Genomic DNA, 17,877 nt, shown 5'->3' on the forward strand with positions numbered 1-17,877 from the left:
AGAATCAAATAACCTCATTGAATGCCTAACAATACCAATTAATCGTCAAAACCGTACACTGTCAAAAAATTACTCGAAAATAACTCAGTTCTGTTTTTCCAATTTCGTTGAGCGAAATACCATTCGCTGAGCGCAACTCTTGTCCGCTGAGCGTAACTCACAAAAAAAACAGAACATACATCTCACTAAGCGAGACCACCTCGCGCTAAGCAAAAATTCGCTAAGTAAGCTCTCGTCCGCGTTGAGCGCGATACCCCCATAACAACGTTAAAAGTACAATTTTCAACCATTGGAGCTCTATCAAAGCTTCAATTTCGACCTCAATCACACAAAATTCAATCGTACATGTTAATACAGTATTGAAAACAATCAAATAGACATATATTAATATATATTACATCGATTTAATTAACATTCATCATCACTTCAACACTTTCAATACAACCAATACAACCAACAAGAACAAGAAATTTCAGAATTTAATCAGATAAATTCTCACGAATTTGAGATGCAATATGAAATTGTCATTTTTTTACTTATAAAAAAGAAATTGTTATTTTCTCACCTTTATAATTGAGATATTTATAGGAACTGATGGAGTTAGATTTTAGATTCTCAAAAAATAATAACGGCTTCCATGAGCGGAGATTACGTAAAAGAGCGTGGTTAACTTCCCCTCTTTTTCTTCTGATCTATTGTTGAGTAAAAGCACATTATTTCCCATATTTTCCCACTTCAACCGAATTATCTTCAAAATGGACTATCAATATAAGAAACGAGCGACTAGAGAGAGACTATGGACAAGATGCTACATCATTTGTCTTCTCATTGTCCCTTGTAAACCCTTTACAATATACTAATACAAAACTCTTTCCAAAATTTAATATCAGATGTGTAAATACTAATAACATCAAGTGTTCTTAAACTTTTATGTTACAAGCTATTTTGATGTGTTTCTACATTTTTATTAAAAATTATTGTTTCCTTTTTCAAAAGATATAAGCAGTTTAAATAATTAATTAATTAATCAATTTTTTAATTAAATTAAAATATTGTTTAATATACGAACTTTTTAAATATATGCAACAATTTTGTTTTTTCTGTTTATTTTCTTTTTCTCTTAAATAAATTAATACTTAAAGTGTATTTCATTCCCTACTTTTTTTTCTCTCTTTTCTTACCCTTTCTTACATATTTTTATGTTGAAAAATGATCTTTTAAATCAATCACACTCTTAAACATAAGAGATAATTATTTAAAAACTTTTATCATATATATAGATTTGAATTTTTGCAAATTAATTAAAATTTTAATCCTTATTTTATTCCTATAAAATTAATTTAAAATTTAAATAATTTTGATAATTCTCCTCACACTTAGTGTGTTTACTTTTTAATAGCACAAAATTTAGATATTTTATTTTTAAATTTATCCTATGTCACACATAAATCCATTTAAAAATAAAAACTATAATTTTATATTAAAAAATTTAAAAGAGAACCAAAATTTCTTGAATTTAAATAAATGATTAATTCTATAAATGAGTTAAAATGTATATTAAAATAATTTAATTAAAACATTAATGTAAAAAAGATGTTATACAATCAATATTGAGAAAATTTTGATTTTTATTTCAAAGTTTTTAAAATTACAAAATGAATGATGGTGATGAATTGATAATGTAAAATTTTTACAAAATATATAATAATTAATTTTATATTAAAATTATAATTCCTCTCATAAAACATATTTCATTTCTTTCTTTTTTAAATAATTATCTATTTACATTATGAATACAATATTTATATTATATTTTACTATTATATTCTTATTTAATAACTTTAGTCGACTATTTTATCAAATATTATTTTTTCACTAAAATCAATATATTTAATCATTTTTTAAATTTTATTCAACTATTTTATTAAATATTTTTTTTTATTAAAATCAATACATTTAATTATTTTTAAAAAAATTGTATATTACTCAAATATAATACTCCCTCCGTTCTTTTTTAAATATTATTTTTTAATTTTTTATATATATCAATAAAATTAATAAATATTATTTTTATCTATATTATCTTTAATTATTTATTATATTCATTTGATAATTTTGATTCTCTCTGTAATAATTATTTAGAAATAATTTAAATAAAATACTATTGATAAGTGACAATTAAAAAATACAAATTTTTTTTAAAAAATAAAACACTTAAAAAAGAACGGATGCCTAACTTTAATTCAAAATTAATTTAGTACGGTATTTAAACACTAAAAATTATCATTTTTAACCATTTATTTGACACAATAAAAGAGAAATAACTAATTAAAAATATTGCATAAATACATGACGTCAGAACCTAAAATTGTGTCAAAGTATATTTCTCTTCAGAATAATACTAGTTTATTAATAATTTTAGACAAAAGTCCATCATTTAAATAAACAAATTCAAAACATATACTATCAAAATGAGCACGTTATCCTAACAAAATAATACTATAATAATTATGTAATGTAGGAACAAACTTGGTCCATAGGTTGGAAACATCCTAGTAAATGTATCAAATTATCAACCACAAACAGTGTTGATCGTTGAATATCCAGAAGCGTGTCCAAAAAACACAACTTTGTGAATACTTTAAACTTATCAAACTTCCCGTTGATTTAGCAAATCCATTTGCATGTGCTGATCATTTTTCTTTAACCACTGATGTCGACAATATTAACTTTCCTTTGTATGGCTTTCACACTCTTTGCTCAACAAGGAACTAGTCAAGCCATATATACAAACAACATGGAATTTCAATTTCCAACCACGTCCTTGTCCAATGGCACCGGCACAACGTTAATGGTAGCGACACGTTACTGTAACAATCCATTGCTCTGTAACGTGTTTGTCATGTTCAAACATGTTGAAACTTAAGCAATTTTTATATCCAAATTCTAAACACTGCCTTTGCATTAATTATTCATAAAATCCCAACGATGCTCTTGATCATCCGAGTCATCGTTGCCATCATGCGGTTCCGATTTCACATCTGATCCTCGATCATGTTCCTGAGAGGATTGTGTTTGCATCTGCATTGGCATTTGATGCTGATGCTGCTCCCGTTCCTCTCTCTCCGGTTCAACCTCACACTCTCTCCTACATCGTTTAAGCCCAATAGACACCCCAAACAGTTTAGGAACTTGAGCCTCATGCCCATGCTCAGGTTCAGCCAAATTCTGCGTCTCACATGATGCACCACAGGCATTACCAGCCAAATTCAGCGTCTCACAGGATGCACCACCACCACCGGCAACACCACCTACATTAACAGCCACAGCCTCCTCAGCTAACGAAACATTCCTTGTAGGCAAAAGATCCAAAGCTTTGCCTCCTTCATTTACAAGCACCGCCCGTGCCGTTGCAACGCTAGTAGACGATTCTAACTGTCGACTAAAACCAGAAGCATAATTACTCATCATAGATAATATACTATTACAAAGACTTTTCAATTGACTCAACTCGTTACTCAGTTGAGTATTCTCTTTCTTAAGCCTCTCATTCTCTTCAAATAATTCAGGCGAAGTGGTGCAACTTGTGCTACGGTGCACTGTGGCACTATTGTGCGCCACAATTGGAGATGAGTTCGATGAAACCACCTGTTCATCACCGGAAGTTGTTGGAGACACCATTCTAACCGGTGCCGCCATAGCTACCGTTACAACATTAGTTGCCGCGGCTACCGTCGTCACAATCGGCGTTCCGGCAGCCGACAATATTTTCCTCCGTTGTATATCACGGAGTAGATTTTTCTCGCCTCGTCGGAAACCGTCGTTGGCAAATTCCCAACGGTCAGGTACAACTTTCCGAAATCCCTAGAAACCAAACACAAAAATTACTTAACAGTTTAGAAAACGAAAATCTTAAAAAAATTATAACAAAAATGAAATTAATAAAATCAGATAAAGAAAGTTAGTTACATATGTGTTAAGCTGACGAACAAAACTGGAGAAGTTATTGTGTTTGAAATACTTCGGTAGCAAATCTCTTGCGAATTCAGCAGGTAACCAAACTATGAAGCTTGTCCCGTCTTCGTTCCATGAAATCAAATCATCAACAGAAGGATCATCCACAAGTTGATACGTTTTGGTAAGAAACGGCGTCGGAATGGATCTCTGCAATTCCGTCGTCGGAGATTCACCAGTTTGCTCGACCGGTAATGTCGCCATCAACTCCGTTTCCAGATCTGTGCCTAAACCACCCTAAAAGCTAAATCATAACCGTTTCTTAATTAAAACTATAAGCTATAATATATTTATACTAAGCTAACTCTTCTTCTTATTATTATTATCATATAGTAAGAGTATAAATAGGGTCAAAAAATAAAATAAAACTATAGTATTAATTAAGGGAAATAAGTATATGCGTTATTAAATGGTTACCTCGAAAGAGATGGAGTGCGTTGAACCGAAAAGGAGAAAGAAACCACCGGCAACGGCGGTTGAGAAAGAGATGGGTTAGCGTTTGTTTATTCTAGAAGTTTCTAGGAGAGAGTTTTTAAATTAAAGATAGGATAGGAATAAAAAAGGAGCGTGTGTATCCGTGCTTTGGAGAATGAAAGGGAAATTGGAAGAAAAAAAATTAAGAAAGTGAAAAAGAAAACAGTGGGGTCCACAGAGAACAATAAGAAGGCGCTAGAAGGAATGGATAGGTGGAGAGATAAGAAATGTGAGTTGTGACTCGGCGGAGGTGTGATCGGGCCGTTGATTTGTTCGGATTAGGTTTGAGCCGTTGGTTTTGTGATCCACTTTTCCAGAACCTTCCTTTTCCTTCGTTTGTAATATTAAATATTTTTTTTCTTCAAAGTTTTTTATTTGATTTTTTAATTTTGTCCAACATTAACACGCAATATCTGATTAACACGTGTTCCGATGTTTATGATAGCGACCCACATCATATAGTACTTTCTATCAAGTTCTACTAAATTGTAATGTCATTTTAGATGAATGGATAAGAAAAGTCATTTAAGAGAAAATTGAAAGTTCAGTTACTAATCTGTTTAAAATATTAAAATATATAATTCTTCGAGATAAGAATAAATTTTTCTTAATTATTTACGGTAAGTAATAACGGTTGTTAGCTATTTGTTACTTGTTAGTACATATTTAAAAGAGTAAATTTGCATTCATTTTTAAAATTAAGTTTTATGAATATTGTTTTTAAAATAGAAATTGGTTGAAATTTCTTTGATCAAATCCAATTGTTATAAAATGAGTCTAGTAAAGGTTAGAGCATTGCGCTCATTAACTCTTCAACACTAGGATGAAGCAAAGAACTTCTGAATAAGAAGTGGTGAAATTATATGGTGACCACGTGATGAAGCTTGTCCCATTTCTTCTATGAAGTATCTCGCAGGAGAATGTTTAAGCCATGTTTCAAGTAAGTCCACAAAAAATTTATCAATCTACAAGAGAAATATTTATGGTATTGTGAATTAACTGCATGGTATTTATTAAAGGGATAACTCACCCAAGCCACTTAAGGGGTGAAGTCAATGCCAAGGATGTTTAGTTTTAGTGAAAGTCAATGCCAAGGATATTTATTTTTGTAGGTATTAGAAATTTATTTCTTGAACTCTTCTCTTAAACGAACGTCTATAATAAATACATAGTAATGTAGTTCAATATTATTGAACTTATTTTTCACTTATAAGACAAAAAGTGTTATTGTGCTTAACACCGCAAATAAAGTATTATCTATTGTACTCGTCAAAAATATAGTTGGGTCCACCAAAGGATCCAGTCAAACTAACTCGAATCAGGCTCTCGCTTGAAACTTTTGTTAGTCTAACCACAATTCAATAATAATAAGACCTTCCACAAACAACAACAACGTCGATCGAGATGTCATAACAAAGATTCATGACAAAGTTCTACACCTTCAGTAACACCTTTAGGAACAACAACAATTAGAGATCGACCGAGATTGAAGAGATCCTAAATCCCCAACCCCTCTTCGATGAGATATGAGACGCGCATGTCCCAAAAAAAAACTTCAAGTTGCCCACACTAAAAGGCACCATCAATTCCATAAAGTGCAAACCCTTTTCTGGACGGTGAAGGAGAAGGCTTTGAGATGGTACATGAGCAAATCTAGGATCTCTATAACCAGCTCCCATAACCTATATTGGAAGTTGATTCACTTGTTTTTCGCGAGCAAACATCGTAAGTTATCCACGACTAATTTGTTTAATGTACGTCAAATACATTGTGAATCACTAAGAGAATATCTTCAACAAGACGGACGTTAAAATGATCAACGCCAACTAAGAGATGTTCATGAGAGTCTTCCATAACAAAATCAAAGTTAGGCATTTCAACAAATTTATAATCCAAAAACCTGCAGACTCCGTGGAAGAATTCACGACGACTGTCGAATGTTACGTGAAAGGAAAAGAAAATTGTTTTAGGATGGCCAAAGGCCTAAATAGCCAAGGCTCAACTCATCTCAAATATATTCCACGTGACCCAAGGTATAAAGTCAGTCCATACAGATAGGGTTGTTCATGATACAGTTCAGTGAGAAAATCAAACTGAGTCGAACCAAACTATAATAAAAGTTCACTCGAACCGAACCAAACAATTTTAATTTACTTAGAATCGAACCAAACAAAAATCATTAGTTTGGTATACAATTTATAAATTACGAAATCTATCGGACCGTTAGAAGAGAAAATTTCTCAAATCGAACCATTAAACTACTTTTCAATTTTTTTGGAAAAAAGTTTTAAAACTTGTTTTTAGTATTTTCAGTTTCAGTTTCGGTTCGATTCGATTTCATTTTTGGTACTGTCATACCCATAATTTTCTCTCCCCTTTTCATTTTTCATCTAACTTATGATTTGAGATTCATCTGCACTCATTCATGCCTCATTCATGTGCGTTATTCATTCATGTTAACACTTTCTAATAATCATCATAGATTCAAAGGTTGTGGATAACAAAAACTTGGTTTTGCTTAAGATTTATGACATTGTTCATCATATGGGGGGAAACCCTAATTTCTTGATCTTGACACCCATCATGACATCAAAATCCTAATTCTTGGCTTGATTCCTCTAGGATCTTGTCATTGACTAAGGAGCATTGATTTGACCATCTAAACCCTAATCAGGATGCTTGCTGCTTGGATGCCCTTGTGAGATAACTTTTGACCATGAAATTGATTGAAACTCTGGCTCATTGGGAATAGGTTCTTGACCATATTATCATATATTTTTTGAAATTGCTTGTATTGTAATTTAATGTTGAAAAAATGAATATTTCTATTAAAAAATTGATTTCACTAAAGAGATGGTTGCAAGGCGGGGATACCTAAACCCAATTTGAACTCGTTGGGATGAGTTTGGGTTTTAATTCTTCATCCACGTTGGAGATCTGGATGAGAAATGAGGATTGTTTGGGTATTCAGGTCTATGTCCGGGGGGGATAAAATTGTCCCCCACGTGCCCCATTGACATACATAGTATCGACATCTATTTGAGCGGGTCATTTTTCAGTTCGGGTATCAACATGCTATTTCTAGAAACCCCATCGTTGCTTCTCCTACAATAGTTCACCATAAAGATGTTTATGACATATTTGCGGAGTATCTTGATCATATGGTCCCATAGGCATGAAGTTCTGCATTCAGCTACATCCAATGATTTTTCAAAGTGTCACATCCTTACATGACACTGAATGTAGATGGAGAGCCACTTATACCATCTCATCAAGAGATATTAGAGGAGGAGAAGGTTAGGGCAAATCATGTCATTAATATGTTACCTACATGTCAATGTATTGTGGCTATTGGGCGAGTGAGTATAAAGAGATGAGATTTTCTAAAAGACATTCCTGGGAGGCCCATTGTAGAGACCATGATAGTTTAGGCACAAAATGCCTTGCAGTACAGGAGGAAAATGAGGATCCAGTAGTTTATTTTTCCTTTGAATTTGATCATTTATATTTTAGTTTGTATTTTGTGAACAATGCATGGTTTACATTTTGACTTAATATATATTATTTTGATTGAATTACATATTTGTATGGTTCGATTGAATTATAAATGATATTTTGATTGTATTTTATGATCAATATATGATTTAATTGAATTATATAAGTTTTTATTAAAATATGTCAAATTTATAACAAAAATACTGACCATGAAAGAAATTTATTTCCCAGAGGGTTAATGTAGAAGTTAACCTATCATGAGTTCAAAACGTGTCACATGGGTTAGTCTAAAACTTAACCTACAGACTCACTCTTTCATCTTTCATAAAATGAAGGCTGACTTCCGTATTAATTTTTGAAAAATTAAAGGATGATTCATTTACGAAGTGTTTTGGTATGTATGAGCGTGTCCGAAATTAACTTTCAAAATATGATAAAGACATTTTCGAATTTTTTAAAAATACATCTTCGTCGTTAAGAGGGGGAATAACAATCCCCAAAATAAAATCTACAATCTCATAAGCATATATTGAATATAATAAAGAAACTCATAACAATTTGGGAATTGCTAATCTCACTCTAAGAGGTGAAAAAACACTATAAAAATTCAAAAATGCTCATTTGAACCCGGAAATGCATATTCCAATGCACCCGTTATACATTAAAACATGTCCAAAATGAGTCTCACCCTTTTTTTTCTTCAAGATTTAGTTTGGAGATGCATCTTCGGATTCACCTTATGCGCACCTCGTGTATTATTAACTGAGACACATATTTTTTAAAGATAAACTGGTCCGGAGATGCATCTCCGGATTCACCTCAAACAGAATACAAAAATGTATTTTCAGATGCACTCTGATCACATCAAAAACGCCTAAACTAACTTTCGCTCCAATTTTTTTTTTCTTTTTCGATAATGTACCTCTACTAGAATCACCCTATCTCTGGTTTCCTCCTCTTTACTTTTAATGTTTATCTTACTAGAGCAAAACAACAAGTAAAAATTTAACCACTCTATTGATTTTCCAGCTTAATGCGTAGTGAATATGATAATTTATAATCGGACTTTTTTCCAAGTTGTAATATACAATTAAATTTGCTACGGATCATAGATATTTCTAATAGCAGATAATTAAATTGAGGACTAAGTTACGTTTGAATTTATGGATTTCCCCCTTTCTTTTTTTAACAAATTAAGTTCAAATTCTATATTATGACAAGATATTATATGTTTTTTATTCAACGTGAAATATGTTTTATCTCAAAATATAAAGTATTTTTAGTTTTGATTTTTATAAAAAAAAATATTTGTAGAGATAATTATAACATAAGTCTTTACATTTTTTCTGATTCAATAAATTTTGAAATTGTATTTTCTAAATAAATTTATTCATAGAATCGAGGTGGTCAAAAAAAATTATATACTTGAGATACTATAAAAGATGCATTTCTAAAGTCTAAAGATATTTTTACTTTTTCACCCGAATAAAACACAATTATTATAGCGCATTAATCAATTTCCAACTATGAAGCCCGAACTCGGACACGGACACGGCACGGACACGGACACGAGGACCCCACTAATGTAAGAATCATAGGACACGGACACAGCTATATATTTTTTATATATTAATATAATAATGTAATTTATAGGTAAAATTTGTAAAAAGTTTAAAATGAGAAGCAAAATTTATATTTATTTAAGATAAAACAATAAAAATTCTTTCAACATTTTCAAACAAATTTCAAACATGATAATTGATATTCATAGATACCTTGTGAAAACCGAAATAATGGTGGGCAAAGATGAAAATAATCGGAGAAGATAAAAGAATTTTGTGGAGACAAAAATAGTGAAATATAAAAAAATAAAAAATCATAATTGTATTGCTTTTATAGTAAAGAAATGGAATATTAAAGCTAAAAAAATTTATTTATTTTTTAAATTTTGAAAACTTTTTAGTAGGACTTTTTTTTTAACAAAAAATTCGGAAATTTTCTGAATTGAACTGTGTCCTCTATTTGAAATAAGGTGTCGTATCCGTGTCCGCAACAATTTTTTTTCGTTGAACACTTCAAAAAAGTATCTGATACGTATCGTACGCGTGTCAGTATTCGACACGTGTCCGACACAACTACACACTATGTGACGTGTCGGAGTTTCATAGATTTCCAACCATTTTCTATAACATTTTAACCTAGAATCCTACCCATAAAATTTTCTTGGACTAACCTTTTTCCCAATATAAGTTAAGAAGGAAGTTTTTATATTAATTTATTGAATATTTGATTAAGAACCTTGTCTACATTCTTCAAGGCATTTTTCCAAAAAAAGAAAAATCATACAACGAACACCTCACTATATAAAACCCTTCAATAAATTTAACGATTTTAAAAAATTATTGTAATAATAAAGTTTATAAAAGTTGTGTTACTTTTACATTCACTATTGATATTATAAAAAGGAAATTGTCTTTTATTAATGTTTTTAATAATAAATTAGATATAAACATTTTTATAAATAAATCATTAATGCACATTGAATTTTAAAAATATCTTGTATTAATAGATAAATAAATAAAAGTAAAATAAATCCATAAAGTAAAGTAAGTTAATTAAAAAAGTTCGTTAAAATATTAATTTATTGGCTATTTGTATAGTTTTATAATTTTATTTTTAAATAGAGAAATATTAATGTTTAAAAAACAGTAATTTATATATTACAAAAAATAATGTAATAAAATTAAGAATATATTTTTAAAAAAATATTTAATGCACTTTAAAAGTTGAAGTTGATTTTATAAAAACAACAAAGAAAAAACTCAATAAAATCTCATAATTAAGGAAGGAGTCATTAATTATCAACTGTTGAAGATGAAGTATTTTGAAATGAAAAGTCACTAAAAACATAAAGTTGTTGCTTTCCAATTTTATCCTCACATTTTTATTTAAAGATACTTCTGTTATTCTTTACATCTTTTTTCTCAGAAAAATAATGCAAATAAAAGTTTTCCTCTTTCCTTCCGCTTCCTCTTTTTTTGTCGTCTTTCATAAAAAGACACCCTATTTTGTCGTTTTACCAAACAATTCAAAAATTTGTCTAACTTTCTACGCACCTTTCTTTTCTATCACTTTTCTTTTTCTTCATTTTCTTTTCACAATCCAAACAACCAAAAAATGATATCACCTTTCTATTCATTTTGTTCTTATATTGAATTTTTTCAACATTAGTTTCTTCTATCTTCTTTTTTTACGCATTTCTTTTGAATTTAGTTTATATACATTAATAATGTAAAACTTCTTTACCCATCCAATTAAATTACACTATAATAAATGTTTGTAGAGGTATTTTAAAAAGTAACCAAAAAATTCATAAAAAATGATCTCATTTCTTTTACTTTCTTAATCAATCGAAACAAAGCCTATTCTATTTCTTTAAGGGTTTATATATCAAATATTACAAGCATAGTCATCATTCCATTCCATGTTTAGGAAGGAATGGAACAAACCCTTGGTTGAGATTTAAATTATCTTAAGCCAATTCTAGATGGTGTTTGGGACTTGCCATAATTGGCAGCATTACATTCCTTCCTAGAACTTCTTTTCCTTATAATAGAAGGAATGTTCTCATAGGTCATTGCTAAGTTTCTTAGTACACATTCTGGGCTCACATCGCTTTCGCTATTGTTTTCCCTTCCAACATAAACTTTCTTCTCATGATTAACCAATTTTAAGTAGCTCAAATGGGAACTATCAGATTCATTACCAGCAATAAACTTTGAATCTGTAAAAGAAACCTTTTGCCATTTGGGAGAATTATAGGACTGATTAGTAACAGTCCCGGAAGAAGGGAAACCATTCATATTCGTATCAAACAACATAGGGTTGCCATGGTCTTTGCAACTCATAACTGTTTCCATTTCATTTGGTAAATCAAACAATCTTCTTTCACCTTGTCCTGAGGCCCTAGGAGTTGCCAAACCAAAACTGTTATCAGCATTGTGTATCAACCAGTGACTTTGCTTGGGAGAAACAATTCCAATTATACTTCGTTCTTCAGCTTTAACAAAATCATGTGATGGCTTTATTAAAGAAGTGCAGAAACTGGAAGTGGTAACATTCATGTCACACCTAATTGGTGATGCAGACGACTTCTTCTTCATTGAGCAGTTCCAATGATTTTTTATAGCATTGTCACTCCTGGCTTACCCAAATGATACAAACAGTTATCACATGTCATTACATACAACAAATATAAGTGTCTGCTTCAGAAATGCTACATTTATCGATAACTCAGGCATAATTGTTCTAACTTTAAGCCTTCAGAAACGAGTTTGTTTTGAACTTGAAGCATATATTTTTAGAGTGCAGGCTGAAAAGCCTGCATAACATTACTAGATAAGTACCTTCCAGGAAGAACCCTAGCAATTTCTGACCATTTACTGCCATGTATTTGGTAATAATGAGCAAGTATTGATTCCTCCTCCTCCGACCAAGAATCTTTTTTTATAGTCGGATCAAGGTGATTATGCCACCTGAAATGATTAACTAGTAGTTCATCTTCTAGCAACATACTTAATAAGAATAAACACGTAGACTATAATGATCTGCAAAATATAACAGCGATGTAGCAACTGAGATTATCTAACATATGCATAGAAGATAATCAATCTATATAAATCCAACAGCAAAGAGCAACAGAAAATTGTTTGTGAATGGTAAGAATGCATACAAAAAGTTGTTGTTGGGTCAGAAGAATATCAATACATCAAAAAGAATAAGAGAAAAATCCACAGTACGCTTTCCTCTCTTGACATCGGACATTTACTAAAGGTCTATAATTGCCTACCTCTCTCGACATTGCTTTCCAATACGACCCGGCATGGATTTCGCAATAAAAGACCATCTCTTGAAACCATACTTTCTTACTAGTTCAATTAGGGACTCGTCTTCCTGAAATGTTAACCACAGAAACAACAATCACCATCAACAATCGGCATCAGCATTTCAACAAACACAAATTGCCACAAAGAATAATTACAACATGTATAAAGAAGAGCACCTCCTTTGTCCATGTTCTCTTTACAAGATCAGGATTTGAAACCTTTTGCCAATGACGGAAGCATTGGACGTCAGTTCGCCCAGGAAGGTACGCAGCTGTAAAAGACCAATTGAACAACCCAAAATGCAATTAAGTTCAGCATGTTACTTTAGCCATTAAGATAAACTCATATGTGAAAATGTGAACAGAGACAGTAGCAAATTGTTGATAAACCAGCAAAAAATTTAAACATAAACTAATAGCTCAATTGAAATTGAAAATATTATATCGAATCCACCTATATTTTTCCAGTTGCTTCCATCATGCTTCTTGACTGTCTCAATCAAAAGATTATCCTGTTTGTCATAATCATAAGATTACAAAGTCAGAGAGCATTAACCCTGTAAATTCCAACTTCCAATAGTAGTTAAAATTAGTACAACAAATATAGTCAAACCAAATTTCACAGTTAAGATCAGAAATTGTATATAAAGCACATCCCAGACACAGACATCCTGACACTGATACGTCAACACCGATAATAATTTAAAAAATTGAATGTAAGTGTCGATTTTAGACACACTTTTCTTCAAAATTATCTATTGATTTTTAGTTAAAGCAACAAACCTCTTCCTCTGTCCATAATCTCTTTGTGAAGCTAATTTGAGATTTTCTGTTCCTATCAAATCAAAATTATGAAAAACTGTTGAGCAATAATGCAACAAAGTACATTTCTAAAAGTTGAAAAATCGATAGCATCAATCAAGTAGTTACTTACCCTGTAACAGGTGTTGATTCCAGAAAACAAGTGTCGCTATTACAATTAGGCGAAGAAAGACACAAATGAAGCAAATCTCGACGAGGTGATTCAAATTCAAAATCCTTAAGCTCCTTTTCGACTTTCAACATTTCTCTTATTTTTTCTACCTAATTCAAACCATTTAACACAAAAATAGCACATAGAAACGATCACATTGGGAACAAAACCACGAATAATAAAAACAAAATTGGCGAAACAAGTTTTTACATATTTTAGATGATGATAACCGATTGAAGTTGATGTGTGATTGTTGATAAAGTGAATTGAATATACGTTACAGAAAATGGAAAGCAAGTAAAAAAGTGTAGTGGATGATGATGATGAAGTGTGGAATATGAATGAATATGTAGTACTTACTTGAAAATGGATGAATGAAAGAAAGAGAGTAGTGTGGAGATGAAGATGATTGAAGCGGTTTGAAGCGGTTTTAAACGATCTATAAAGTGTTGAGCTTGTGTTGGAAGCTAAACAAAATAGAGAGAGAGAGTACTATTATTTTATAATAATAATAAATAATAAAAATTTAACGGATTGCTTTGGAATTTACTTGTTATTATTGTTATTTAATTTGAAGGATTTAATTATTTAGTAAATGAAGTAGTAACCGACATGGGCACTTAACCATGAAAATAGGCCACTACTCTGTTAATTCCAAAGATATGAGAATTATATTTTGTGCTATCATTTTTATAAAAAAAAGAAAAAATTGTGCTATTGGATAACTAAAAACTAGAAAGGAATATGAGCGGAAAAAATATAATATTTTATTATTTGTGTATTTTTATACTTTTTTTTCACATCGAAATAAAATAAATAAATTTATTTTATTTTATATCTTCAATTAAAAAAAAAGTTGATAAAATGCATTTCTCAAATTTTATTTCTCTCTATCTATTATCAACAAATTTAAATAATAAAATATAATTATATACTATTTCATTCCATTTAATTTCATCACATTCTACCATCCAAACATACTTTGAAAAGTTTCTCCTCCAATCTTAAAGTTGTTTGGAAAAATTCAATAACAAAAGATGAAAGTATAATCAGTTGAATAACGGAGAGAGCGAGAGAATTAGAGAGAAAATAAAGTGAGAATGATGATATTTCATTAATAATGGGTATATATACAACAACACACATCAATTAATCTAGTTAACCAATTAAAATAAAAACAAAATTTTCAACCCTTTAATCGATTACACCAAATCTGGAACCAGTTACTTGAAGCTACTGACTTCAAAATACAAACAACTAGAGATTGGTAATCAATTACATCAAAGTTGTAACGAGTTACACAATTCTCCTATTTAAATATGAGTTCTACTAAAGGTGCGGTAATCGGTTGTGTCATACCCTAATTTTCAACCCTAAGATGCAACCATCATTTGTATCATTTACATGACATCTAGAATCTTTGCATTACTAACCTATTGAAAATACAAAAAGAGTTTCTACTTTGTTTGTCTTAAGTTAGGGTTTTGCACCAAGAGCTTCCAAAGATTGATAAATCAAGACTTGACATGAGTTTCAATATTTCAAACTCCTCATCCTTCCTAAGTGATCAAGTGACTTCCATAGACAAGAATCAATTTCAAGATCATTCCATCTCAAATTCATCAATGTCAGAGTTCATCTGATACCCTCAACTAGGGTTTTAACCTAAAGTCATCTGGTTGACTTTTAAGGCAAGGCATGATCCCAAAGTTTGAAGTATGGTCCAAAGACTTCAAATACATCATAAGTGGTCCATTCACATCATCCAATGTGCTCAAGAGATCTCATTCATTAAAGATTGTAAGAATTGAATTCATCTTATACAAAGTCAACTGAGGCAAAGTCAAAGTTCGACTTTTGACATTTTTTGTCAACCATGGACTTCTCAACTCAAGGATCATGAAAATATGGTTGGTGGATGCATTTGATCAAGAGTAAATAATAAATTTGAGGTTACTTGCAAAAAGGGCAAGATTTGGTTTTGTAAATTTTTCTAAGTTATGAAAAAATACATGTTCAAGTACCCATCTTTCCAAGGCCATAACATGTGATTCAGACCACCATTTTCTTTGCTCCAACTATCATATTAAATGTCTTACTTCATACTTCAACTTTTTCCTTGATGATTTATTCCCAAAAAATGCAAGCATTTCAAGTTATGAAGCCATAGAGTTGGTACCATAAAATTGAAACACTTAGAAAATTTTCAACCATATTTGCCTTCAAAAAGTGGCTTACTGGATCATCACTTTTCACCATGATCCACATTGATTCAAGGAAAACTCCCAATGTGAAATTTTTAGAGGAATGTCTTAGCTTTTCAAAAAGTTCGATAGCATGAAATTATCATATTTTAGCTAGGATTTTCGAAGAGATGAAGTTGACTCTCCAAATTTGAATTTTGAGTCATTTTCATGACAAGTTCATCATGCAACCTTGAGCCAAAGCTACATAATCTTATTTTGCAGGCTATCTTGCTTCTAAATATCACTTTAATCATAAGATTACACAAACCCTTGGTGCATTACACAAGGGATTAATCCATTGACCAAGTCTTGATGCCATATTTAGAAGGTTTTGCAAAAAGCTTCATATCCATTTTGATAAAGGTCAACTTTTCCAACCACTCTTGCATTGAGCTTCCAACTTGTTTCTTCTGATCACACTTAACCTCTAAACCAGAAGCAACATCCTAAACCTTAAAAAAAATACCTTTAAACTCCTCCTTTCACTCCACCTTTTCATCATGATCCATTATGAATTTTTGTGCAAAATGAAACCAAGTCACCAAACTAGCATTCCAATTGAACCAAGATTGATTTCTGCAAGTTACATGAACCATATGGATACTCTATAAATAGAGAGACAAGCCTCATAACTCAAAACACCAGAATTCGCACAAAAACTCCATTGTAGCAAATTTTCCAAACCTTAAACTTCCAAATTCCACTGTGATTGTGTTTTCTCCAAACCAACACTTCAAACAACTTCTAAACATTCATTAGAAGTTGTCCAAACACTTAAGCTGAAGGAGAATTGCGATCCAAAACGCAGCGGAAATTAAAATTTTCTCCTTTAGAGATCCTTACGAATGGTCATGATCAGTGATAGAATATTTACCTCTTGTGACGATTGAAACCTTTGATGCAGATCTACGGAGCGATCACGAACGTTGAACGATGACAACGTCTCTACTCAGTCCACATGAACAGATTCCTTCAATCTCAGTGCTAGCTGGTACGAATGAAGGCTTTGAGTGTGTGTGTGTGTGTGTGTGTGTGTGTGTGTGTGTGTGTGTGTGTGAGAGAGAGAGAGAGAGAGAGAGAGAGAGAGAGAGAGAGAGAGAGAGAGAGAGAGAGAGAGAGAGAGAGAGAGAGAGAGAGAGAGAGAGAGAGGGAGAGGGAGAGAGAGAGAGAGAGAGAAAACGAAAATAATGCAACCGCAATGAATGCTTCTGCACAAGGGTTCTATTTATAGAACCACTTGTATGGGCTTCAAGCTAAAAAGCCCACTTAAGTGTATGTGGCCCATATCTTATAATATGCCCAAAATCACTTAAGCGCATGGTACCTTACCATATTTCGTATTCTACTTAAGTACACCGTACCTTACGATGTTCTACAATTCACTTAAGTGCACCGTACCTTATGGTGTTCCTTAGTTATTCTATCTCTCATCAATCCGTCCTTTGTGTGTGACCCTGTAGGTTTTCGCGGCGTTGGAAATTATATTAAATCATGTATTTAACATAATAAACAGTGAGCGGTATCTAACAACATATCACTGCTACCCAAGACACGAAAATGTCATGTGATCTGACAAATCCTTCTGTGATAATACTTATGTGTATAATTACCCTTTTGCCCTTATGTCTATATTGAACACAAGGAATAAACCGTGGCATCCTTGTCCAGTTCAATATTGGGCCCATAGACATTTATCCTGTTATGCAGGATGGGCAAATCCCATCTAGGCCACTCATGTCCCTCAGCATGCTTCGTGAAGTACCCATCAACTGTCTTTATGGTTATCCAGT

At 31.6% G+C, this 17,877-nt stretch overlaps 2 protein-coding genes across 5 annotated transcripts; both read right to left on the reverse strand.

Moving 5' to 3' along the window:
• Positions 1 to 2,383: 2,383 nt before the first annotated feature.
• LOC127120713 (heat stress transcription factor B-2b) lies at positions 2,384 to 4,648 on the reverse strand. 3 transcript variants are annotated; one of them, XM_051051238.1, is made up of 3 exons: positions 4,432 to 4,648; positions 3,970 to 4,251; positions 2,384 to 3,864 (listed from the first exon to the last, which is right to left on the reverse strand). In XM_051051238.1, the coding sequence occupies exons 2-3, from the start codon at positions 4,216 to 4,218 to the stop codon at positions 2,965 to 2,967; spliced, it is 1,149 nt and encodes a 382-aa protein (XP_050907195.1). In that variant the 5' UTR covers positions 4,219 to 4,251; positions 4,432 to 4,648; the 3' UTR covers positions 2,384 to 2,964. The 3 variants fall into 3 exon arrangements, with proteins under 3 accessions (XP_050907195.1, XP_050907194.1, XP_050907193.1); XM_051051237.1 differs by having other exon boundaries at positions 3,970 to 4,241; positions 4,432 to 4,647; XM_051051236.1 differs by having other exon boundaries at positions 3,970 to 4,258; positions 4,432 to 4,645.
• Positions 4,649 to 11,352: 6,704 nt separating this feature from the next.
• LOC127120714 (transcription factor MYB3R-3) lies at positions 11,353 to 14,332 on the reverse strand. 2 transcript variants are annotated; one of them, XM_051051240.1, is made up of 8 exons: positions 14,202 to 14,332; positions 13,803 to 13,951; positions 13,652 to 13,703; positions 13,323 to 13,380; positions 13,046 to 13,140; positions 12,833 to 12,936; positions 12,390 to 12,518; positions 11,353 to 12,183 (listed from the first exon to the last, which is right to left on the reverse strand). In XM_051051240.1, the coding sequence occupies exons 2-8, from the start codon at positions 13,931 to 13,933 to the stop codon at positions 11,511 to 11,513; spliced, it is 1,242 nt and encodes a 413-aa protein (XP_050907197.1). In that variant the 5' UTR covers positions 13,934 to 13,951; positions 14,202 to 14,332; the 3' UTR covers positions 11,353 to 11,510. The 2 variants fall into 2 exon arrangements, with proteins under 2 accessions (XP_050907197.1, XP_050907196.1); XM_051051239.1 differs by lacking the exon at positions 14,202 to 14,332 and adding an exon at positions 14,052 to 14,195.
• Between the last annotated feature and the right edge of the window lie 3,545 nt (positions 14,333 to 17,877).

Source organism: Lathyrus oleraceus, chromosome 2 (genome assembly GCF_024323335.1).
Source record: "Lathyrus oleraceus cultivar Zhongwan6 chromosome 2, CAAS_Psat_ZW6_1.0, whole genome shotgun sequence".
Classification (NCBI taxonomy): domain Eukaryota; kingdom Viridiplantae; phylum Streptophyta; class Magnoliopsida; order Fabales; family Fabaceae; genus Lathyrus; species Lathyrus oleraceus.

Bases quoted from the DNA above. Each gene is read 5' to 3' on its own strand.
- LOC127120713 (XM_051051238.1), bottom strand. From the start codon at position 4,218: ATGGCGACATTACCGGTCGAGCAAACTGGTGAATCTCCGACGACGGAA. The intron at 3,865-3,969 runs GTAACTAACTTT...TTTGGTTTCTAG, and splicing joins TTCGTCAGCTTAACACATAT to GGATTTCGGAAAGTTGTACC.
- LOC127120714 (XM_051051240.1), bottom strand. From the start codon at position 13,933: ATGTTGAAAGTCGAAAAGGAGCTTAAGGATTTTGAATTTGAATCACCT. The intron at 13,381-13,651 runs GTTTGTTGCTTT...TATGACAAACAG, and splicing joins GATTATGGACAGAGGAAGAG to GATAATCTTTTGATTGAGAC. The intron at 12,937-13,045 runs GTGCTCTTCTTT...TTAACATTTCAG, and splicing joins AGAGAACATGGACAAAGGAG to GAAGACGAGTCCCTAATTGA.